At 38.8% G+C, this 26,086-nt stretch overlaps 1 protein-coding gene across 2 annotated transcripts in view; it reads left to right on the plus strand.

The window, feature by feature from the left end:
- Nucleotides 1-26,086, plus strand: part of DCX (doublecortin) — a gene marked incomplete at both ends in the record, with an annotated part of 110,348 nt that overhangs the window by 66,037 nt on the left and 18,225 nt on the right. Inside the window, 2 exons of one of the 2 annotated variants that reach the window (XM_080718405.1) lie at nt 12,995-13,097; nt 15,228-15,350. In XM_080718405.1, coding sequence (XP_080574531.1) covers nt 12,995-13,097; nt 15,228-15,350 — 226 coding nt within the window. Of the gene's footprint in view, nt 1-12,994; nt 13,098-15,227; nt 15,366-26,086 lie in introns of both variants that reach the window. The other variant, XM_080718404.1, reaches the window with a different exon arrangement.

A 26,086-nucleotide genomic window follows, 5' to 3' on the forward strand; every position in this document is an offset into this window, starting at 1 on the left:
ATTTCTTTTTGCCAAACCAGAATTAACTTTACGAAGTTTTCTTGGTCTAACCTTATTTGCCTTCATTTCTACTCAGGTCACACATCTTTTGCAAATTAGTTATAATAATTTGTATTTATATAACACAGATCATTTTTAGACATGTTCACATGTACTATCTGTGTTCTAAACTGGAAAAAACACTATGAGACAGTCAAAGTAGTATTTCCTTCATTTTCTCAGTTGAAGAATTTTAAGATGTAGATCATTTAAATGACTTGCCTATAATCACACTGCAGTTTGTTACTGAACCAGGACCAGAAGCTAGCCCCTTTCCTCAAAACAACTCAGATCTCAAAACTCAGAAGTGGAGGTTTGTAAGGAAAATTGCAGTTAGTTCTACTGCATATTTTGTTGTTGTTGTTTTCACATTCCTTTTTCATTCTCCTTTCTAGGCATATGAGGCTGACACTTGAGAAATGCCTAAGACAACTTTATCTCAACTGTAATGTCTCAATTTATTCTTGGTTTTCTTCTTCTCATATAAAATTGAAGCATAACTGGCTCTAAAACACACCTTCCTCCCTCCCTCCCTCTCTTCCTTCCTTCCTTCCTTCCTTCCTTCCTTCCTTCCTTCCTTCCTTCCTTTCTTCCTTCCTTGTATTTAACCCAGAAGCTTGTACCTCCAGGCTAACATCCCAGGCCTATTTTTTTGTGTGTGTGTGTGGTACTGGGGGTGGAACTCAAAGGCTTTCTACTTCCAGGATATACTCCCAGACCTTTTTTATATTTTATTTGGAAACAGGATCTCACTAAGTTGCTGAGAGCCTCACTAAGTAGCTGAGGCTGGCTTTGAACCTGTGTGATCTTCCTGTCTCAGCCTCCCAAGCGTGGGGATTACAAGCGTGCACCACCATGCCTGGCTAGGCCTATTTTATTTTATTTTATTTTATTTTATTTTATTTTATTTTTTTGTTTGAAGCTGAATCTTACATTAAGTTTCTCTCTCTCTCTCTCTCCTCTCTCTCTCTCTCTCTCTCTCTCTCTCTCTCTCTCTCTCTCAGCTTTGACAATCACAGCAGAAAGTAGTTTTGTAGCAGAAAAATGTTTTGTACTACTTGATAGTTCATTGGGTCATGTCTTTTCTGGTGCTGGCAGAGAGATGTGAGAAGCAACAGGTCCAGTGGAAAAACCAATTCAAACCCTATTTGGTGCCTCATAATGGAATGAGTAAAGTGGTGTTGTAGTGAAACCATGGACGAAGTTGGACCTCAGAACCTGGGAAGGATGCCAGGACTAGAAGAGCTTGCAAAAACCAGAGGTCTAAGCAAACTATGAGTCATCAACCAAGTAGTCAGGAAGTAGGAAATAAGCTTCTACTGAGGTGAAAGTAAAGCCAAGGGTCATAAAGTACATAGCAATGTACAATAGTACCAATAGTACTCTGTAAAATGAGATAAGTCCTACTTTAGCCCAGATGTCTGCTGAGATGATGCCGATTTTGGAGTGACCATCTTGTGATCCATAGGTAGGAGAAAGAAAACTATCTTTAGAGGTGGGGAGTGGACAGTGTGGTGACCAAACCTAAGGTAATATCTTGAGAGTTACTAAATTCCCTAGAGCAGAGCCTCTCATTTGTGGCAATGTATTTTGTTCCAGATTGTTATTTGTTGCAGGGGGGTGTTCTGTGCATTATAGGACATTTTTCAGCACCCTTGGATGCTATCAAGTAGCACCCTCCAAATTGCTGCAACCAAAAATGTCTCCAGATATTATCCACTGTCCCCTGATACAGGAAATATTGGCTAGGACTAAGATTGCCCTCAGTTGAGAACCACTGATTTAGAAGGTATGAATTGTGAAAGCTTATTAGTCTTGAGCCTCTTAAGATTTACCAACTTCTAAATTATCTTCCAAGCAGGGAGTGCAAAGTAACAGGTATGGGCAATATCATCCTTCCAAAAAATTATGTGTTTTATACTTTTATTGCCATATTGCAATTATACATTATAAGCAAGGTTCAAAGCCATGCAACAAATATGCACACAGAACTTTGTGTGTTTTCCTTCAGGTCCCATCACTTTTCAAATCTGATGTCTGGCTTCTCATTTCCAGTGGGTATATTGCAGTTCTGAAGAACACTAAACTCAGAATTTTCCTCAGATCTCACTTAAGTGCAAACTCAAGGGTGGATCTGTTCATGGTTTACATTTCTGAATATTTAGTAGATGGTTTAAATGCAAATTAAAGCAAATTTAAAAATACTGTTTACTTGTTGCAATAGGATGATAAAATGTTTCTATTTCCTTATTGCTTAGCTTGAGCTTGTCACTCCATTTACATTTCTTCTATTTTCATTTAGCAATATATTTTATTTACAATGGAAGTATATAGCTGATTAAAGGGAATATGCAGAGACCAGGAAAGGAGAGGAGAGCAAGAGAGAATCCTTGACTAAGATAGTTGAGCAACAACTAGGTCTAAAAACCTTTACTTTGGAAAGTAGTGTTAAGAAAACTGTATATACTTAGCTATATTCCAAATCAGCCTATTACTTACAACTCAGCATACTGACCCTTTTCTAAAAATGTGAAGATTAAATCTAGATACTCAGGTACTCTTCCCCCTTGTTGTTACCTTTGGGTGAATTTTTGTGTATGCTGGAGGAAGGAGTTATCTGAAGATCTGTCATAATAGCTGTGTGAACTGTAAAACATTATACAGAATAGATAATATGATATACTAGAAATGGTCCTAGGAGCAGGAGTCCAAACCCAAGTTCTAGTCTCTCTTCTTTTTGTAGACATTTAATCTTGCAAATCTAAACTTGGCTGAACACCAGTTTTCTTATGCATAAAACAGACCGACCTGTTTGCATACATGATAGCTATATGGTTCAGATGAGACAATGGGATAAAGATAGCATAAACTGTGTAAGGGCTTTTTACAAATGTAGGATTATAGTATTTTTTTTCTTAATTGCTATTCACAAATCTATATTCCAGGATAAAACAATGGTTTCTTCCTCTTGCCTAAAGGTGAATGTGTATTTTTCAAGTCTTCCCCTCCAGATACATTGTCAACTTTATTCCTCCTTGCTCTGTGCCTTGGAAGTTGACCCATAACAACCACCTCCCTTGTCATTTGTACCCTAATTGTGTTTGGCCAATAGAAGGCACTTGTAGGGAGAAGAAGGGCCATTCCTGGCACCCTGCCTCCTGACAGATTGTTAGGCATTCTGGTTGTTTTTTGCGATATTAGGGATGGAACCCAGGGGCATTCTACCTCTGAGCTACACCACTTGGCCTATTTTTTTAATTCTTTCTTTTGAAACAGGGTCTCACTGAGTTGCAAAGGGCCTCACTAAGTAGTAGCTGAGGCTATCAACGAACTGCAATCCTCCTGTCTCAGCCTCCCAAGTGCTGGGATTATCAAGCATGTGCCACCACTCCTGGCTTGCTGGACATTCTTGACCAATGGTCACAGGTTCTATCAGAGATCCCTTTTCATTTAATTATCATTCTCCTTCCCTCTGAGTTCTGGCATCTTTTATTTCTTTTCTCTCCTTCAGGTCTAAGGCTGTTAATGAACCCCACTATTACTATTTCTAGGATACTACAGTATCTCCTGTGACTTTTCTATACCCTGCCCATACTTTTGTAATCAGTCCCCTTTATTAAGCTCTGTTAAATTTATCTGCACTAAGAGTGTCACGAGTTTTCTATAGAGAACCTGACTACTGTACCTATTAAATTTGACCTATTTCTTTCTCTTTTTTTGTGGGTCTGGGGATGGAACCCAGGGGGATTCAATCCCCTGCCCTAACCCCCTGCCTTATTTTTTATTCTTTTATTTTGAAACAGGGTCTCACTAAGTTACAGAGAGCTTCACTAAGTAGCTGAGGCTGGCCACGAACCGCGATCTCCCGTCTCAGCTTCCCGAATGCTGGAATTACAAGCGTGCACCACCACACCTCGCTTAAATTTTACCTATTTCTTTGCTTCTCTCCAACCCCTTTTTAGTAATAAAATATATACTTAACAAAGGTGAAGATATTAAGTAAGGAAATGCAGTGGGTTTATGGCCATTTGTATTCTGTCCAGCCAATATTGCTCTGAATTCAGCTAAGAACATTTACAATAGAGCTGTGTGTCTTAATTGGTAAATCATACATTTTTCTATTCTCAACCAACTGTAAGAATCATTTAGAGACACTTTAGCTTATTCTCTCCTGCAAAGTTAGTATCCTTGCTAAATTCCAGCAACCTGGGAGGCGATCGTCTGATGGATGCATACTGAAGTCTCTGGTTTGCCGTAAATCAGTTTGCACTCCTTTGCTTCCTTTGGACGAAGTTTGCAGAGAATGAGCTTACATCCTTTTGCTTCCCTTGGACTGGAGTCTCAGGAAGCCTGGGAAGGGGGTACAGTTAAGCCTTTGGGATTCCACGACAGCTGCCAGCATTCTGGCCTGAGTGTCTCTGCTCATTAACTGTGTCCAACCTGGAATGTTTCATAGATTGTTGGAACTAGAAGAGACCTCAGAAATCAACTAGTTCAGAGGCTATTAACTTAGGATATATAGATGAGCTTCAGAGAAATCCTTAAACCCTCTAGATTATATGGAAAATTAGCTATCTGTGCACAAAAATGTATTATCCTTGGGAGAAGATCCATAGCTTTTATCAGATTCTCCAAATCACTTGTAACACAAAAATACATAAACCTTAAAAGGGTAGCATCCTTATAGTAGCAGAAACTGAACCCCAGAGAGAAATAAATGAGTTGGTAGCAAGTTTGAACTTAGAGTGTAGGTAGACATTAACTTTCCTTTTTTAAAACAATTTTTTCCTATTAAATTCCAAACCCATATCCCCACCATGCTTAGTACACAGCAGACATCATATAACTATGACATATAATAGATCACAGCAATGGGCCCTACTAACACATTCATGTTAAATTGACCTTACTAATAGAAACTGGACCTGTGTGGGGCCCAGGGCCAATCTTAGAGCTTGATGGTGCCAAGGGATCAAGCAGGGTTTTTCCACCCCAGTTCTCTCTGATTAATGGAGTTCTATCTCGTCCCTGTTTCTCTGAGCCAACTTGTCCCTAGGGCCCTGTGGAAGGGCAGGTGTCAGTCCTGGGCATGGACTCAACAGCCCAACTCCAGCGCCTCTGCAGCTGTTCTCATCTCTGAGAGGCCCCTATTGGGAGCTGACACAAACTCTTGGAAAAATGGCAAAATAAAACCAAGAAAAAAACACTCTTGAGTGGTAAGGGGTTTCTAGGCTTCCAAGGAGGTTGACACTGCTGGATGAGGTTACTAACTTATAGCTAGCTCTTGGTAAAACAGGAGAGGAAGTCTAATCCCTTTCCTGTCTCCGCTCTACATGCTCTCTTTCTCATACCCGTGGTATTTTCATGCTACCAGGGTCCTCTAGTGTATTTCCTTACCCAGGTCTTCCCTGTCTAAGACATAGGGCATTTGGTATTCAATGTGTCGGAGTAAAATGATCTATCTTGAGTTCTAGTATCAGCTCTGTCACTGACTAGCAATGTGACCTTTACAGGTCATTTTGCTTTGATGGGCCTTCATGCTTCATTTATTAAAGTGAGGCTAATGAACCAAATGAGGTAATGGAAGTAGGAGCACCTGACAGATATAAAACAGCAAAAAGTGATGTAGGGTCATTATGGCCTTTTCACCATTCAAAGAGAAATTACTGCAAAGATTGGAAAGGATAAAGTCAAAGGCCAACCAATATCTGGAGTGAGATCTGACTGCCCAGATTCAGTCTGATTTGATTTGGGTGCAGTTCCAGAGAGGTTAGGAATCACCAATGCTGTGAACTAAGACTAGTGGGAAGATCACGTGACCAAATAACAGCTTCTTCTTAGAGTTTCACATGGCACTTTGATACCTAGGGACCCATGAAAAGAAGTTTTCGACAGGAAGTCTGAACTGACAGATTTGAGGATGTTTTCCAGAATGTAGGACCAAGAGATAAGTTGGAAATGGAAAGCAAGAGTAAAGAGATATGGAAGATAGAAAGGAAAGGTTAAACATGTGCCTGATTTTAGAATGATCTAAGAGGAAGAACCTGAGATGAAATAAGAAATGGTGAGAAAAATAAATTGCCAAAATGCAGACAAATCTAAAAATTATTGACATATGAAAGAATATACATAATAGTGTCTAACTTGCATGATTAAAAAGACAACACAATACCAGGTGTGGTGGCGCATGCTTGTAATCCCAGTACTTGGGAGGATGAGACAGGAGAAATTGTAGATTCAGATTAAGCAATGTAGTGAGACCCTCAGCAACTTAGACTCTGTCTAAAAAAAATGGATAAATGAAATAGAGCTGACAGTGTAGCTCAGAGATAGAATGTCCCTGGGTTCAATCTCCAGTAAAAAAATAGATAGGAAGTCAGTGTGGCTGAAGCAAGCTATCATATGTAATACAAAGAACTGGGCAATATATAGCCAAGATAAAAGATTTAAATTTTATTCTACATATAATGAACAGGGTTTGGAGAGTTCTAAGCAGAAGAGTGATGCACTTGATTAAAATTTTAAAATATGTGTTGAGGATGTGGCTTAGTGGTAGAATGCCTGACTAGCGTGCTGAGGCCTTGAGTTCAATGGCCAGCATCAAAAGAAAAAGGTAGAAAAAAGAACAACTAAGGTGTAGATGATTATTCTGACTGCTGTATGGAGAAGAAAATTGTTGTTTTGTGGTGGCAGGGTGGGGATATGCTGCCAAGAGTGGCCAAATGGAGACCAGATATGTGGCTATTGTACTATATCTCAAATATGACAGTGACAATGGACAGGGATAAAAGGGACTAAAAAATAACTCTCAGGTTTCTGGTTTGAGTAGCAGGGATAATTGTGGTACCATTTATGGAAATGAGGAAAACAGATGGGGAGTAGGATTTGGAAAGGGGGAAATAAACTTTTAGTTTGGGGTGTATTAAATTTGTGATGTTTATCAAATAACCGAGTGGAAATATTAAGTAGGCAATTGGATATATATGTCTAGAGTTCAGGAGTAAGAAGGGCCTGGAGATATCAATGTGTAAGCGATCAGCATATAGATAGTGTGTAAAACCTTGAGACTGGATATGATCGCTTAGTAGGTAATCATAAAGAAGAAAAGTTATGTGAATGTTCAACAGTGGAACTTTTACATATTAATCCAGCAAAGGAGATTGAAGTAGGAAGAAATCCAGAAGAGCACAGTATCCCAGAAACTAAGAAAGAAAGGTATTTAAGGAGGAAGATTTGTTCAACTTAGCTCTCTGATGCTGAGGAATTGCATAAGATGAGGCCAGAAAGGACCATAGGATTTGACTTTGACAAATGCAGCATTGATGGTGTTATGGGAATCGAATCCTTATTGTATTGTGTCCAAAGTAGAATTTGGAATGTGGAACAGAAATAAAGAGAGGGTGGAGAGAGAGAGAGAGAGAGAGAGAGAGAGAGAGAGAGAGAGAGAGAGAGAGAGAGAGACACCAAGTATGGTGACACATGCCTGTAATCCCATTACTTGGGAGACTGAGACAGGAGGAATGCAGGGTTGAGACCAGCCTAAGAAACTTAGTTAAAAACCTCAACAATTTATCAGGACCCTGTTTCAAAATAAAAAGAAAGAAAGAAAATTGGTTGGGGTGTACCGGAGATAGGTAGAATGCCCTGACTTAAATTTCTAGTATCATAAGAAAAGAGAGAAGAGAAAGAGGTAGGGGGAGAGAAAGAGCGAGCATAAAGTATAAATGTAGAAGTGGTTTGTGTGTCTTGTTTTTATTTTATTTTATTTTATTTTAGAATTGGTGTGATTTAATTGCACATCATAGTGAGACTCAAAGTGACACATTTGTACATGCCCACATATTTTGGTGTGGTTTGCTCCTAACCCCATCCCACTACTCCCCACCTCCCTCCCTGTGCATGCCAGTAAGGTTCTTAGTGGTACATTCACATATGGACATATTATTTGATCTATTTCCTGAAAGTACTAAAATATAGGCAAGTGGCACTCATTATTTCAACAGAGATGGATAAGGAGTTTGAGACCTTGAAAAAGAGACCCGCATGGAAACAGGTACTGTAGAAGGAATGAGCTGCTTGCCCTGGCACCAATGTTGTCATACAAAACCCATAAGCAAAATTATGACATAACTCCAAGAAAATGGGTTTGATAAGAAAGCCAAGTTTGCCACAGAGATACTGCTACAGTTCAGCAAGCCAACACAGGGCCAACCTTTGACTGGAGCCAGTCCAGGGTTGGCGTGCAGGAAACGTCCCAAAGTGAGAATGGCAGTAACTTAGAAAAAGCCTCTTCTCTAATGTTTATTAAATATTTCACTAACTCACTTTGTGAGGCCTGCCACCCACTCTCTATGGGCAGGGCACACCATTGGCAACACTGAGGAAGCGGTGTGGTTTATCCACCCTGCAACGAGTGTTCCCTCTTCTTCAATACTTGGGCCACCCTTCCCATAGCCACTCTTTTCCCCTCTCTTTACCTTTCTCCAGTAGGCAATTGTATTTTTGTCTATGCAGAAGGTTGGCCAATGGGTCTGGGCTATTGTCTTGTGCATAGCCTTGGAGGGTCAGAGTCTGTTACCATAATCAGCAAAATATAGCTCATTTTTCTAGGGCTGCAAATAAAAAAGCACATTCTTGCCTTTGTTCATGCAGCTACCTCTGCCTGGAATACCTCCCACATACATTGACCTGTATCCTACTCATTTTTCTTGGTTTTTGTGCCCTCTTTTCTGTGATACCTTCCTCAGTTATGATGATTAAAATTTTTCTCCTTGTCTTCTGTGCTTTCCCTTGGTTTTTGTGACTCTACAACAGTACTAACAATAGCCTGACTTGTGTTCTAATTATTCCTGTAGTTCTAACTTGCTTATTATGTTGTCAACTCTTTGAAAGCAGGAGCCTTTATTGTACATTTCTCTGTCTCTCATGCAATTCCTTTGTCCCATTAAGTGCCTAATGTATCAATACTTGTGAAACTAAACTTTTAGTTTAAATGTTTGATATGTTAAAAGTCTTGCTGGGTGTGGTTGTGCACACCTGCTTGGGAGGCTGAGACAGTAGGAGGAGAGCTTTGAAGGCAGCCTCGGAAACTTAGTGAGACTCTCAGCAACTTAGTGAGATGCTGTTTTGAAATAAAAATATAAAGGGGTTTGGGGGTGCAGCTCAGAAGCAGAATGCCACTGAATTCAATTCCTGGTAATAAAAAAGTGAGTCTCATAGATTTATAAGTAAGATCTTACTTCTTGAGGTAAAATTTATTTCTGAATAATTAGGTAAGTGAAATATAGAATCTTTTGGCAGCAGGCACATAAAAGAACTTACTGCCAGTACCTGTAATATGCGGATGGAGAATCTAATCAAGACAAAATCAAGTCACAGAGTAAATTTTCTATTTGTAGTTAATAGACTCAAACTGCTCCCACACAGTGACTTGTTGTCACCATTTCCCTGTCTTTACTTCAACATTTATGCCACTGGACCATCCATATAACTTACTGTTCACACTAATGCACAAGTGAGCTAGCCTCCCTTCCCCCAACATCTGCTGTTCTCTTTAAAGGCAGACATCCTGTTAATGATTCAGTGTTCATGTGAGTTGATTTTATTGATTTTGTGTTGGCAGTTGATTAGTTGTATAATAAGATGTCATGCTTTTAAGTTCTCTTTTCTGACTTAAATACCTAAGCATGACTCATATTGAAGCTGATGTCAGCAAGACTTTTGTTCTATGAGGATGCCGTCAGTGTTATAACAATTATCATATTTAATACCTTGGCTGCCACCTCATGACAGACATTTATCTCAAAAACTAATTTGGAAAAATCACATCTTTAAAACATAAGCCAAGGTGGACTTTGTGTCTGTCACATTAAAATGAAATTCTAAAAAACTGAATCCTTGGGCCATTTTAACTTTTCCTGCCTTGAGTTCCTCCTATTTAAAATGGAGTATTTTGTTTTCCAACCCTGTAACAAAGATAAGGGGCTATTGTTTCTCAGTAGCCAAGGAATCTGGGAAAGCTGTGTATCCACATACACAGTGTGAATTTGTCTGCATTTGGGAGCCAGTAAAATGTGGGGTGGGATCACACAAGAAATCTGATGCTGAACAGCTGGATTGCAACGTGAATGTAATGTTTAGAGCCAGCCACACCATTGTGAGTTGTCAGAAGCATAGGGGACATTTCCTTTCTCAGAAGCTCCCCAAAGGAGGTTATCCAAAGGCATTTTGCAAAGCTGGGATGGAGTTGGAGAGGATTGGGGTTGGCAGAGAGTGGATCACTATTACAGTAACCTCCTCCCTTGGCAATCTGCAAGGCTTCATTGTTCTACAATTTATATCATGCCATATGTCTATAATGTAAAAATCACCCATTTCATTTGTTTTCAAACTAATTAGCTCATTATATGAAAAAATAATTTCTGAATCCAGTCATTTCTCTTTTCTTGTTCATAAAATTTTATGGTCTTGTTACTTTTCAAAGCCTTTAAATGCTGGTCTTTGTTTTCTGCCACAGTTGATTCCTTCCTTATTCCTACTTTTCTGCATTTCATATTTGTGTGTGTTGGGAGAATCTCATTATGTTGCTGAGGCTGTCCATGAATCTGTGATCTTCCTGTCTCTGCTTCCTAAGTTGATTACAGGTATGCACCAGCATGCCTGGATCCTGTCTTCATATTTTTATGAAGCCACTGGATATTCCACTTTCTCATCGTCTCCACATTCAGTTGAAGCAGAATCAGCCTTGGCCACATTCTCATTATGTCATATACTTTCTACCAGGATCCATTGGAAGATGTAAAAAGAGGGATAGACTTAGTCTTAACATTCAGAAACATTTGTCCAGTGGGGAGGACCAGATTAATACCATGAAGGAATAAGCAGATCTTGAAATAAAGTTCTAATTCCTAGAGACCTCTTGTAAAGGAACATACAAGGATGAGAGTTCCCTTACTCATGAAGTAAAGTAAAGGCAGTTAGTCAGAGATAAAGGCATCCAAAGTAAGAAGACATGGCAGAGATCTTCAGAGTTAAGGAAGTAGCAATGTGTAAACAATGCAGGGACACTTGACAGAGCAAAGTTAGCGTCTCCAAATCTTATTAAACCAATGTCCACAATATTGATAGGAAGTCTGTAGCAGGGTTCAAAGTCATGTATCTTCTGTCATTGGATGTGCTCCCTGGACAGTATGAAGAATGCCAATCAGTATCAGTCAGAGATGGGATCACCTGGATGTTCTGGCCAATCATTTTCAAAATACCTATAAATTTTTCTATCCTAGTACTAATGACACTAAGTGAAAATGCTCTGTTTCAATGAATTTCACTCCACCAGTCTATACGCTGTCTAAAGTCATGTTCTATTTCTTACTTATCTCTGTCTCCTCAGCACCCAAACTATATGGTAAGTGTTTTTTTTATTGCTGAGCAGTTAAAAGCACAGGCTTTGAAGCCAGGTAGATCTGTCTTGGTTTGGACTCGTTCATTTTCACCTGGGTAGTTTTACATATTATCTCTGAATTTTAGGCTTCTTATCTCTAAAATAATGACAAAAATAATACCAACTTCAAGGATTTGTTGGGAAGGTAAAATAAGACAAAGATTTGAAGTACTTAGCAGAATGTTTGTCACATAGTAAACTTTTAATCATTGGCAAATCTGATTGACATTACATGGTTGTGGGATTAATATGTGAGAGACAAGTGGAATGAAGAAGGGGTGCTGGTCTTTTTTTATGAGGTTGTGATGCAGGACATAGAAGAAGCTTAACAGGGGTAACCCTGGCAATTATCCAAGTCTTCTCCCTTTTCTAGGCATCTCATAAATGACTGGGAGGCTGAAACAATGGGGGTGATCTTTAAGCATCTCTCCCTTTGTGTAAGGCTTGCAATCATCTTGGCTGGGAGAACAGGGATTGAATAGACCTTGGGTGGGGGATAATGTTATTAATATAAACAGTTTTAAAATGTGGCATATTGCTCTCTGCACACAGCAGGCTGTTGTTAGTTTGTGAGCACTATGTCTTTGGAAAGCCACTGCTGGCAGCTTGAATGGGAAGCTTAGAACAATTAGAGGCTTTGAACACTTACAAACTAAGGAATTGGATGAGCATGTTTTGACTCTATATATTCTCCTGGGATTTCCCTGATGTGCTGGACTAATTATCAGATACAATTAGGAAAGCTGAGAAGTGGGGAGACTGCAGGGAGCAGCATACTTTCCCAGGGACCCTTCTTTCTTTGCACAGAAAGGGGTTTAGTAGAAGGTCTCTTACGAAGAAACAGCAATGCATAGGAAGCTAGAGGGTAGGAAGTGTCCTAAAATATGGATTTATCAGTAAAGACTCATGCCTATGAAACTGAGGACTCCTGATAAAGTTTCGAGTGGTCAGCACTTTTCCCTTCCTGGTTTCTCAATGAGGAATGCTATTTTGTGCCATCATCTAAGTTTTAGTGTCCAACACAGTTAAGAAATGGTGTTCTTCTTTGAGAATGTATGCACACAAAGAGGAATTTCATCCTCTGGGTGAGCTATAGAATCTAGATACTGCAGGCTGCATAATATCTTTCTCATGTTTCTTGGCACAAGTGAATTTGGCCAGGAGTACTCTATTTGGGGCTCTGAGGAAAGGTGGCATTGGTAGGTCTGTAAGCTGGCCGACTTTTCTTCAGAGGAGGCATTCAATTTGGATATAGTCTCAGTCTTCTTGATGCCATGGAAACAAGATGACCATTCATGAAACATGGAAAGGCAATAAAACTTGACCTTCACTAACTGTGGGTTGTGGTGCAGACTATGAGTACACAAGGTGCTTTGAGGGGGAAAAAAAAAGAGATTGCTGATTGCTGGAGATTAGAGCCCAGATGTGAATATTTCAAGCCCCTGCCAACATGGTGTGAAGTTCATTGTCACAAGGACATCAAATACCAATCCAGTGTTTCTGCTTTCATCACAGGTAACCTGTCTTCATGATTTCTTTGGTGATGATGATGTGTTCATTGCCTGTGGTCCTGAAAAATTTCGCTATGCTCAGGATGACTTTTCTCTAGATGAAAATGGTAAGTACAACGATTAGGTTTCATTGTCCCATTTTTCTACTTCTTAGAATTGCCATGGTTTTATGTGGCCTGGAGAATATCTAAGCATAGTTCCTCAATGGCAGATATTGTTATACTTTCCCCTATTGGATACATGGGTCACTGAGTGAAGTCTTGAGTAGAGATATTCTAGAGGCCCAACCTCCAAACTCAATAAAACTCAGCATCTGTCCAAGTAGTAACCATGTTTCTTGAATCCCATACTGTGTCACATGGACCAACATGTACCATCAGACCCCAGAAAAGAATATTTGGAGTCAGAACTTGGATACTGTAGATACTTATTTTTAGTCAACCTCTTCCAGCTATTTGGGCCATGTAACAGTTCCATTTTAGAAAGATTTTCCCACTGTGTTCTTAGTGTCAAACCCTTTTCCCACTTTTGAGCTTGCTGCCCCAGTCTCCCTGCCCTGTGAATGAGGATCACAGAGGAATATTATCCCAAGAAGGAGTCGAACATCTTCCTATGTAACTTCCTTTGCTTGAGTCTAAGTTTCAGGTATAAGTTAAAGGTGTATTGGTTCACAAAACAGGATTAGGATAAGATCCTGATGAATGGACACATTCAAACATATTGCCTATTTAGGGAGACTATGATGTAACAAAAACAGCAGGAGTTTTGCTAATACAGATTTTACAAACAACACAAAAGACCAGGAATCTAAAATCGGCAGCATTTCTGCTGTATTCCCTTTGAGAAAAAGCAAATGACTGGAAAATAGCTAAACAAATCCAGACTAGGTCTAGTTTCCTTTTCCTTCTACATCTCTGTTTGTGGCCAATGATCACTAAGTCTATCAACCAGAGCAAAAAACTAAACAAACAAGAATAAACTTCCTACTTGATTCACTTTCCTCATAAGCTCAATTTACCAGAATAGCTCCCCTAATTGTTCTGGTTAATTTACATTTCAGTATACCTTTAAGCAAGAGGCAACAGTTTGATTCCACTTTTTGTATCATAACACACAGTTAGAAAACCTGGAGTGCAAAGAGCACCAGGATAGGACTCAGGAGACATGGTCTACTCTCTAGTTCCGGTTCTGCTACTTTCATACCTGTAGCACTAGGAGAGAAGTTTAAGCTTTTTATACACTAATTGCTTAAATAAGTATAATTATATTCTTAATAAATTAGCACTATCAAGTGTCCAAATTTACCAGAGTATGGGATGCCAAGTGTCCTGCATACAAAAAACACAAATGTGTCAAACTGGGTCTAGGGCAAATTAAGGAACATTTAGCAGACTTTTCTACACACCCATGAGTGTTTTGAAGTTATGAGTGGCAATCATTGGCGGGTCATTTATTCTTTAAACCAGAATAATGGATTATAATAGCATGTACTGGCCGGGCGTGGTGGCGCACGCTTGTAATCCCCGCGCTTGGGAGGTGAAGACAGGAGTATCGCGCAGGTTCGAAGCCAGTCGTGCTGGCGTAAGAGACCCTGTTTCAAAAATATAAAATAGGTCTGGGAGTGTAGCCCGGAGGAAGAAGGGCTTCCAGGAACCCCAGTACCACCACAAAAAAAAAATAATAATAGCATGTACTGAAAACTGAAAAGGGATATGTAAATGCAAAATGGTGGTGGTAGTTGAGCTTATTCATAAAAATGACATGACATAATAAACTTGTCACAATGTGTAGCAGAAAATAGAAAATAAGTGATGGCTTTCTACCCTCCTTTAAATTACTCATGATGTTTCATCTGTGTCACTGACATCTCTGAAATGCCAACTTCTACCTTAAGGAAAATAAACACCATATACACAGATGCTATTCTGAGATATAGACAGGCCATCCTAAGATGATTGAATCAACTTATTACTACTTGATATGCTTTGTAACTTCAGCCCTTGGACCAGACCATACTTCAGGAACTTAAATACCTAGTTTATCCCAGGTGACTTTTGGAAGTTTTTCCCATTCCTTACTTTTCAGAATTACCGTTCCTACAAACAATGAAGACTACCTTGTAGTCTTGATACATTCAAGTGTTTTGCTTGTGGTAACCACCTCTGCTTTCCACAGGCTTGGTAACAAGCTGAGCTTCAGTTCTACCCTCTGCTAAGTTGTCTGTCCTTTTGCCCCAGAATGCCGAGTCATGAAGGGAAACCCATCTGCCACAGCTGGCCCAAAGGCATCTCCAACACCTCAGAAAAGCTCAGCCAAGAGCCCTGGCCCTATGCGCCGAAGCAAGTCTCCAGCTGACTCAGGTAACGACCAAGACGGTGAGTGATCTTCTTCTAATTGTGCACGCTAACTCATTTATGTAGCCTGATACTCTCTGCATGCAGAGGAATGAGTTCCTCATGACCACCACTGTATTTCCATGAATGCCAAATCTATTATTTCCTAGACTAATACAATCAAACTAGTTTGGAGTCATAGAGCCATAGCTACAACCCACTCAGTTGGATACAGACCAGATATATGGCCTCTTTGCCATGCTTGTTGTAATGTTTATGGTTATCATCATTGTCATATTCTTCAATATTGTCAGGCAAAAATATATTTAATGAAATAATTAATGAAAACATTTATCCAAATTAAAAATAAGAATCAAAAAAGAATGGAAAATTGACATCCAAAAGTATGATCATAATTAATGCACTTGAGCATCAAATCTGATTCTGAATTAATTAGATGCTATAATAGTAAGAAAGACAAATGCACCATATATGTGCACAATTATTAAAAAGAAATGCCACCTCACTTTCACAATAGGAAAAGAAAGCACAGATGACTTTCTGAAAGAAGGCAAAGAGATTTTCATAAAACATTTTATTTAGTAGATTGTGAGTAACCTAAAATTGCCATCTATGGATTGCTGCCAACACATAAGCTGTTTGTTATTTGTCAGTCTTTGATGAGATTAAGCATTTGTGCCAAATGTAAATGAACTAAGCCACTAAGCAGGCCATTTAGATCAGCTTACTTTTTGTTTCAGAGCATTATTCCATTGATAAAGGCAGCAGTGTGTTAATTTATATTCTGGCAGAAAGTCTATCTTGTCTTGGACCTGCAGTTTGAGTAGCACTGATATAAAGTAAATGTCTCCCATTTTTTCAAACAGATATTAAAAATAAAAAGTCAGCCAAGCGTGGTAGCACACACCTTTAATTCCAAAACTTGGGAGGCTGAGACAGGAGGGGTGCAGGTTCAAGGCCAGTCTCAGTAATATAATTTAATAGGGTACCAGGAGTATAGCTTGAAAGTAGAATGACCCTAGGATCAATTCTCAGTACTAAAATAATAGCAAAAAATAAAAAGTCTAAGTTTAGAAGAAATCTGAGTTCATAAGCTTAGTAGACTCATTCACAATTTGAGATCTTCATAATAAGGAAATCACACAGTCCGGAAGGCTCAGAGTTCATCATGAAAATTCTTCTCGCTTGAGAGCCTTGGGGAAGCACAAGGGCCCTTTAATCTGGGAAAGTTTCAGTAGCCTATTGGCTTTGAAATGCTTTTGTTTAGGAAAATAGCCTGTTCTGTCTGTCTCGTCCTTCCAGAACTATGTATATCACCATCCATTTTTATTCTCAAAGGAAAGTGTGAAAAGGCAGTCCAGGATTTTCATACTCCCATGTCTTTGAACACCATTTCCCCACACCTGGAATGCCATACCTCTAACTCACAATTTGCTTGAAAATTTTCTATTCACCCTTTACAACGTCATGTAGAGATCGTTTTTCCATTCTCTGCAATATCACAGCATGCCATTCATATTTTGGGGGAAGTACTCACCACCCTGTGTTGTAAAGTACGTGTTTATCTGTGTCCTTCCCTAACTATTGAGCTTCTGGAGAGTGATATGTCATGTTTGTTTTTATATCCTCAGTGTTGAGCAAAGTTTCTGGCTCCTAGTAGATACTCAAGTAATGTTACTAAGTGAATAGATGAGCAAAGCATCCATTTCACCTAGCATGGTGCTAGATACCCAGTTAATATTTAACTAACATCTACCGAAAGAATAAAAGTGCATGTGCTTTGATGCCATCTTATTTGAGTGTTCAGAAGAGCACATGAGCTTATTTAAGTAAATTTGTATTGCTATAAATACAGAGATCTAGGTTTAACACTTGAATTGAGAATGAAGTTTCTTTGGACAGTTTCCAAGTGGAGATTTGCAAATTTTTTAAAAAAGGAATTTTAAAATATTTGTTCAAGATTTATAAAGTCTGGCAATAATTGCTTAGCTAATCATTTTTCAGAAACAGTGCTTGCTATTTCTAGGGATTTCTAACTATGTTACTTATGTCTTGCTGTGAAACAAATTAGCCCAAGATTTAGTAGCTTATTATATGCTTTTATTATCGCACAGTTTTTGTGGGTCAGGAATTCTTGAGTGGCTTAGTGGGGCAGTTCTGGCTGAGGATCTCTCAGGTTGTTGTGGTTAGGGGATTAGGAGGGGCTACAATCATCTAAAGGCTCAGCTGGGGCTATATGATTTACTTCCAAGATAGTGGTTGGCAGACTCTCCCACTTGAATTAATGATTCAAGAGAATGAACAAGAAGAAAATGTAGTGCCTTTTTGACCTACTCTCCAAATCCAAGACTTTCACTTTTGCTTTATTCTAATCATTATAAACAGTCACTAAACACAGCCTTCATTGGAGGAAAAGGAATTAGTCTCCACTTCTTCAAGGGAGATATTGCAGAACTTGTAGACCTATATTTAAACCATCATATAACCTATTAGAAATTGCTTGCAATAAAGAGATTCTCTTTTCATACTGTATCCAAGTAGTAACTGAGCACACTGAACACAACCACCTATGATTAAACACTATGTGTCAAATCATTGATATCCTGCATACTACCTACAGAACTTCCCTTTACAAAATATGCACCTCACTGACAGAAACAGAACAGGAATACATTAGTACTCAATGAATATTTGTAAAATTGAAAATAGTTATAGTAGATCCTGATCCATGTCTAAAAGGCAAGATCTGCTTTTGCTCCTTGAGAAATCCCTCACTGAAGAAAGGAATGAGAATGTATTCAAAGTCACAAGATATATAATAACCATTAGTGGAGGGGAACTTTCTTTGACAGATACGAAATTTATAAACAAATGCTCTTCCTTACACCAGTGTGAGGTGGTATTATTCTAAGTAGAGAGAACTGTAATCTTCATTTTACATAGTTCATGAACGTAAATGAACCTAAACACCGTACTTTAGAACAACCTTTATGGAATTTCTAGTATTATTTCACCTTAAATTATGTCTATAACTTTCACATGATTTTACCTTTTACCCCTAATAGGTAGGAGATTATATGTGGGGTGTGTGTGTGTGTATGTGTGTGTGTGTGTGTGTGTGTGTGTGTGTGTGTGTGTGTGTAGCAATATAGCAGTTCATTCAGGGCCAACTTTGAGGCATCTGCTTTAACTTAGTTAAGGTGGAGATTTATCATACCATTTTCTCCTCTCTACCCCATCTCACTGAAGATCATTCAAATTTCAGAGATCAAGAGGGCATGGGTAGGTTATGGAAGAGGAGAGAGAGACAGATCTCTAAGAAGGCCCAGCTATAACACTTCCTAAAGTTGTGTGCTGGGAAAATTTCTTACCTTTTATAAGATTTGGTATATTCTTTGGATAATAAAGAATTTGAACATCTGTAGATAAGACTAATTTTTATCATTATCAGTTATTTACAACTGGCAGAGTTATAAAATAACTCTCATGGGATCAGAATCAGATAAAGAGAATAATGAGCTTACCACAATGCATAGTTTTTCAGTTGGCATAAATTTCTTTCATAATATGTCAATTTTTTTCTGAGCTGTTATTAAGGGACATATGAAGGTTAAATTAAATATAACCAAAGAATAAGTGGTGTGTAGGGCTGAATGTCTTTGCTTTTTTCTAGGACATGGTAAGCAGTACCACCATGTTTCCATCTTGTGTTAGTCTGTCTTGGATCGGGAACTTGTAGATGGATTCACATATCTTCATTCAACCTGAGAAACAAAAGGTTGTGGAAGATAGGCTATTTCCAGTGAATTATAACTACATTCTTTTAAAAGCAAAAGAAATCCAAAATGTTCCTCTTAAGCAGGGACTCAAACCAAATGAAACATTACTTCAGTTTAGGTTCAGTTAAAGGAATGTTTTGATGTTCTACTTCATTAGAAAACATATAAGTTTGATTCTGGTTTGAACAAGTTTGCTAGATTTAAAAATATGTTTATATTTGGTCCAATTCATGGTTCAGTTAATATCTGGGTTCGGTTTGACTTGAGGTTGAGTAAATTGATGCTATTTGGTCTGTAATTTGCGTCATAATTTGCTTCCTTGGTCTTTAGTCCTTAAGTTGTCTCTTTCCTGTTCTGCCCTATGAATAAATCAAAATCCTTCTACTTTATTCCATTCAAGTTCAATCCTCAGTACTGCCAATATGGGGTTTGCCCCAGATGGAATGTCTGTTACTAAGCCCTAAATTTGTGTTAAGGAAGGATTTGGTGTTCTGAATAATACTCCTGTGAGGAGCTCATTCTCACTGAGCAAAGCTGATAGACTCTTAGAATCCAAGTTACATTAGCATCTGTGTATAAACCAGGCCAGGACACTATGATAAGCAGATGGAATCTGAACTCAGAATAGTCCTATGGGATACTTGAAGAAAGTTCATGCAGTGCCACATTTTGATTAACTCAAAACTTGCAATTGTGATAGGAAAAAGTAAACCTCAGCTTCAAAATGAAAGGAAGACATTTTTTAACTGGGTCTGTCTCTGTTTCCACTTCAGGCTTTAAAGTGTTAATTTTCCCTTTGTGTAACTTTTCTTCCAATTCAAGTGGATTGAATTAAAAGGATAAAATAGCTAGTTGCTAGGAAGGAATCCTTTCTTTTTCTTTTTAAAAGAAGCCCCTGTAGAAGCTAATTACCCACGCTGGTAGGCTAAGAGAATTGTAATGTGATAATTAGTTTGCTATTATTCAACAGTAAGTCATTGCTGAAGCAACCCCATGTTCTCTATCTCCCTCCCCCCAATTCATATGCACCTATTCCTGCACATCAAATTGTCCATATTTCCATTTCTAAATTTCCAAGGAAGAGTGACTTTTGAAGTAAAATACATAGTCTTTAAAATGAGGAGGTCAAAGGATGCAAAACAGTAGGTGTCCAGGAGAAAATTGTATCTCAGAGTTTTCTTTAGTCTGTGGCTGAACAGCCTATTGTAGGTTCCCAAAGTTGAAGGGACCTGTCTGTTTTGACCTTCCTGCATGTGACTACTCTGATCAACAGAAATATAATCTGATCCAAATATGCAAGCCACATGTGTAATTTTAAATTTTCTAGTACCATTTTTTTTTTAAAAAAGTAAAAAAGGCAGCCTAGAGTGGTGGCATTCACTTGTAATCCTAGCATTTGGGAGGCTGAGACTGGAGGATTTGGTTTCCATGGCCAGCCTCAGCTACTTAGCAAGGCCCTTTGCAACTCAGTGAGACCATGTTTCAAAAATAAAAAACTAAAAAATAGGGATAGGGGTGTAACTTGGAGGTTGAATGCCACTGGGTTCCATCCCTTGTACCACAAAAATATTTAAAAAGACAAAATAAAATTTGATGCATTTTATTTATCAACACATTCAAAATATTATAGTTTCAATATGTAATCTATGTGGTAAATTATTTGGGGATTCACATTCTTTAAAACTGAATTGTATTTTACATTTAATTACATATCCTGCTGGGCATGGTGGTGCCCACCTGTAATTCCAGTTCTTAGGCTGAAATAGGAAGACCACAGATTCAAGCCAGCCTCAGCAACTTAGTAAGTTTCTGTTTCAAATTTTAATAAAAATAGGACAGGGGATATAGCTTGGAGGAAGACTTCCCTGGGTTCAGTCCCCAGTTCAAAAACAAAACAAAACAAAAAATAGCACATCTCAATTTTTGTGTGTGTGTGTGTGGTACTGGGGATTGAACCCAGGAGCATTCTACCTCAGAACTACACCCTCAGTCCTATTTTTATTCTTTATTTTGAAACAAGGTCCCACTAAGTTGTAGATGGCCTCACTAAGTAGCTGAGGCTGGCCACAAACCTGTCTTGGCCTCCCAAATACTGGGATTACAAGCATGTGCCACCATGCCCGGTTTAGCCCATCTCAATTTTTTTTTAGTGGTACTGGGCTTCCTGGAAATCCTTCTACCTCTGTGCTACTTTCCCAGACCTATTTTTATATATATTTTTGGAAACAGGGTCTCTTAAGCCATCGAGGCTGGCTTCGAACCTGCGCGATCCTCCTGTCTCTGCCTCCTAAGCACAGGGATTATAAGCATACGCCACCATGCCGGGTTTAGCACATCTCAATTTTGACCAAGTACATTTCAATCAATTGCCACATATGAACTACTGGCTGCTATTTTATTTATTTATTTTTTGTGTGTGTGGTACTGGGGATCCTGGAAGCCCTTCTACCTCTGGGCTACACTCCCAGACCTATTTTTATATTTTTATTTAGAAACAGGGTCTCCTAAGCCAGCGTGGCTGGCTTCAAACCTGCGTGATCCTCCTGTCTCAGGCTCCCAAGTGCTGGGATTACAAGCGTGCGCCACCATGCCCGGCCAACCACTGGCTGCTATTTTAAATATCAGTAGAATAGCTAATAGATGTTCAAGATAAAATATCTTTTACATGAATTAAGTGCTGCACACTTTGAAAAACATTTCTGGCACCTCAGCTGTCCCTCATAATAGCACCATGAATTAGGTTGGAAACTCTTAGTTACACAGGGGATTTTTATATTGGGGAACTATAATACAAAGAGATTCAGAATGTTGGGGCCTTTCCAAGGGCACACAACTATTTAGGGATCAAGAGTCAGACCCACCCCTCTTACTTCCCACAGGTATCCTTTAAAATGTACCACTGACATATAAGGCAGGGTTTGGGAGGTCCCATCTGGTGAATGCAAAGTTTTCCTTTGGATGGTCCTTGCTTCTCAGCTTTCTTCTCCCTCCCCCAATCTTCAAGCCGGAAATGTGGGGAGACAAGTGTCTGGGTCATTCCCTTTGTGCTCTACTGAGCCCAGTGCCACAAGTAATTATGTGCCTTTGTTTCCAATGCTCAGCCTCGATATTTCGCCAGCTCCACTCCACTTACTCCAAGGGGAATTGGTACTGGTGCTCTTAGCAAACCTATGCAAAGATTAAAACTTCCCTGGCTCCTTTCTTTCATATGATTTTTTTCTAAAATTGCAACTCATGTTCAGTTTTACTACAAGAACTGCCTTATATCAAAAACAACTTTTAAAACTCCATTGGACAGCCTCATAGGAAATGATTAGAGCAAGCAGTAGAGTGGAGGTCACTGAGCACCTAGCAGTTCCCGAGACATGGTGTTGCCTCCCTGAGACAGGACTGCTACCCACTTGCCTTACCTGTGGATGTTGTGGTCAGTTTGCCTTACCTGGAGACTTGTATTTAAACACAACTGAATCTTCAAAAATTTGGCAGAGTATCTAGAAGTGCTAGGTGCTATGAGTAAAACTAAGAAGACAAATACCCTGTCACTGAGAAGTTTATATTTTATGTGGGGAACCAGCATACATGTTAATTTTAATTGTTTTATTTCTAAGTTCTTACATAATTTTCATTATCATTGCATGTGTATTGACCAATTCAGTCTTAACAACTTTATGAAGCAATTCATATAAACCTCATTTTGCAGGTAAAAGAAAATACCAAGGTACATAAAAGGTGGGTGATAGGCCCAGGACCACACAGGTTTTCTCCACTAGAAACATGTTTAGAACAGAACTACCTTGAAAATGAAATAAAACGCGGACTGTATTGTCAGGCTTGAGAAAAAAGTCCCAGAAATCCCAGCCCTCTTGCAGATGTCATTTTCTTGAAGGAAACTCATCTGTGTCAAAATATTTCAGGATTGGATACACAAATTTGTTTTGCAAGAGAAAATACTCTTATCATTATTTAGAGAATTCATAACTGCATGCTGTCTAAAACATTGTAGGAGATAGATTTAAAATTCAAATTTCATTTCCCAAGCTACAATATATCACAAGCTGATTACATTTGGCCTGAGAAGCTTCCCAAATAATTGAAGATCTGTTTCTGGGCTCTCAATTCTTGCTTCCCTAATGTATGGGTTTGGGGAGAGGGACAAAAGTTTTTCTACTGAGCAGAAACAATTAGCCAAAGAAATCCAGACATCCCACCCCAAAATTCTTTGGAATGGATGTGTGAAAACCACAGGATTTGTCTCTTGGTCTTGTTCTAAAGTAGTTTGAAACCACCTTGGTTTGGTTTGGATGACCTTCCAGAAAAACTCCCTGTATGTGTAAAAAGAAAATAGGGTATCCTTCAAGTAAAATGAAGATAAACTTAGAGCATCTAGATATGAGAAAATGAGGAAGCAGCTGATTATTGAGAGCTCCTTCTGTAAAGCATTAAAGAGATAGAGAACCCAAGACAGATAATGAATCACTAAAAGATCACAGGAGGAGCTATATGACATGCTAACCCTAAGGGGATCTTGGAAGGGATGCAGGGAACCAATCCTGGAAGCTACCATCCATGGAAAAGAGGCAGTGTTTGTAACCTTTAAGCAAATCATACCCTCTCTGAATTTCTATATCCTTGTTGATTAAAAGGACACTAGTGATACCTGGTTACTATCTCTCAGTATTATAAAAAGAATCATGTGAGTCCATATATTATAAAATGATTTAAAAATGACTAGAAATAGAGCTGCCACTGTTAAGTGGGACTGAAATGATCACTATAGCTGTTTTGGTGAGCTTAAGTTATTCTCAGTGAGAAATATTTTAAAATGGATATTAAATCAAAACCCAAGCCCTTGATTCTGAGTTGGGCTCAATCATTGAGATTAGAATGGGAAGGAAGGTCAGGGCTAAGAGAATGAGCATTAAATCAGTTTGGTCTTCAAGGGTTGGGAGACAAGCAGATGCCATGCAGGTACCTTTTTTTCTATACCATTCTGATCTAGAAAAATTGAACCTAGAAAGTTAATGATTTGTCTACATCTAGGGCCACTTACACCCAACTTATATGCAGCTGTACCTTAGTTTTCAGGACGAGTACAACCTCTAGACAAGAGAATTCACAGCCTGGGAGCTTAGCATCAACTGCCTGCCTGGTGGTTTTATACACTTTCTCCCTTGCCACTGTTCCCATTACCACTATCTTAATCTTCACTCCCAGGAAACCATTTTCCATATATTTTTAAAATATATGTATTCCCCTGTAAATCTATATAACCAACCTACTTTTATCAGCCATCCTGTCTGGATTTGTCCTGTTCTATCTTTATGGAGCCACGGAGCTAAAGATAAGTACTAGGGCAAGGACAGGAAGGCCAATAAGCCAGGATTGTACAGGGCCAAGTTAGGCAATTGTGCTGCATAGTAGAGGGGCAAGAAAAGAGCTGACAGCACAAATACCATTTCCCGAGAGCACTCAGTGGCATGAGGGTTGTCACATACCATGCTTGCTTCTCTGTCTTTTGTTGTTTGTGACATCATGTATATACTCATCTAGATTGGTGAATAAAAAACAGCTCTAGCTAACCACTTTCTAATCTAAACCAGATCTAATAGGTTAGAGGCCTCAATGATGGTGTTAGCGTCTGCCTTTTTACTCCTTTCTTTTTTCTCTGCCTCAACTTTATTCTTCTTCCCTAGTCCCTGTCAGTGAAATGCCTACAAAAAGAAACAAGTGTGTGTGTGTGTGTGTGTGTGTGTGTGTGTGTGTGTGTGTGTGAGAGAGAGAGAGAGAGAGAGAGAGAGAGCACCAGAGCCTGAAGTTAGCACACATACTCAATAGAGCCTGAAGTTAGCACACATACTCAATAAAACAATAATCCTATTTTTGTTGATATGGTTGATAAGGTAACCTAGGAGATGGAGGAGTTTTTGATACTTTTTGTTGCAAAGAGGGGAAGTAAACTTCACATTTGCACAATTATTTGGATTATATATAAATCAAGGATGAAAACAGTGAGACAGTGCTCTGGTTCTGAAGTGGGAAATGAGAGACACAAGTTAGAAGATCCTTCCTCCTAAGACATTCTCAAAAAAGATTAAAAAATTAAGAATATGGTTGCCGGGCGTGGTGGCACACTCTTGTAATCCCTGCGCTTGGGAGGCTGAGACAGGAGGATCACATGGGTTCGAAGCCAGCCTCAGCTACTTAGTGAGGCTTTCAGCAACTTAGTGAGACCCTGTTTCCAAATAAAATATTAAAAAAAGGTCTGGGAGAATAGCCTGGAGGTAGAAAGCCTCTGGGTTCCATCCACCCCCAGTACCACAAAACAAAATTAAGAATATGAAAGATTGGTACCATTTTCATTCACTCTGAAAATGAAAGGTGACAACCTTTATCCATGGATTTATCAATCCCCAAACACAAAATTCACTAGATCCTATTTTTATTATTTTCTGATGCTTCATTTCCTTGACCTTTATATGAACTGGCTCCAGAATCCATATTGGATGTCACCATCCCAGATTTTGTTCCCATAAAAGCCAAAGACAAAATATGTATATGAACACATTTTTAACTAGGCTCTAAATGTAAGGTCTTCTTATATTTGTAAGGAATCTACTATTGCCTGCACATGTCTTCATTTTTTCATTTTTCTGTGTCTGTCTTTGGATTTCACTTCATCAGGAAACTATGAGAGCCTGCATTTTTCAATAATGTAGTACAGAGCAGTTAAATTATTAAAAAACTGATTTCTAAGATGCTTATTGAATATTGGTGACCAAATAAACCACTTTGTTTACAGATAGGTTAAAATTGACTCTTTAGAGGTATGGACCTGGAGAACATATGCAAACATTTGCCCATATACAGAGAATATAGAGAGAGGCATCTATAGCACATGTATTTAAGTATTACTCTCAGGTTATTAGGTGCGTATTTCAGAGGGTACTGAGAACAATCTGGAAG

This window comes from Muscardinus avellanarius (assembly GCF_963383645.1).
Source record: "Muscardinus avellanarius genome assembly, chromosome: X".
In the NCBI taxonomy this organism is placed as follows: Eukaryota; Metazoa; Chordata; class Mammalia; order Rodentia; family Gliridae; genus Muscardinus; species Muscardinus avellanarius.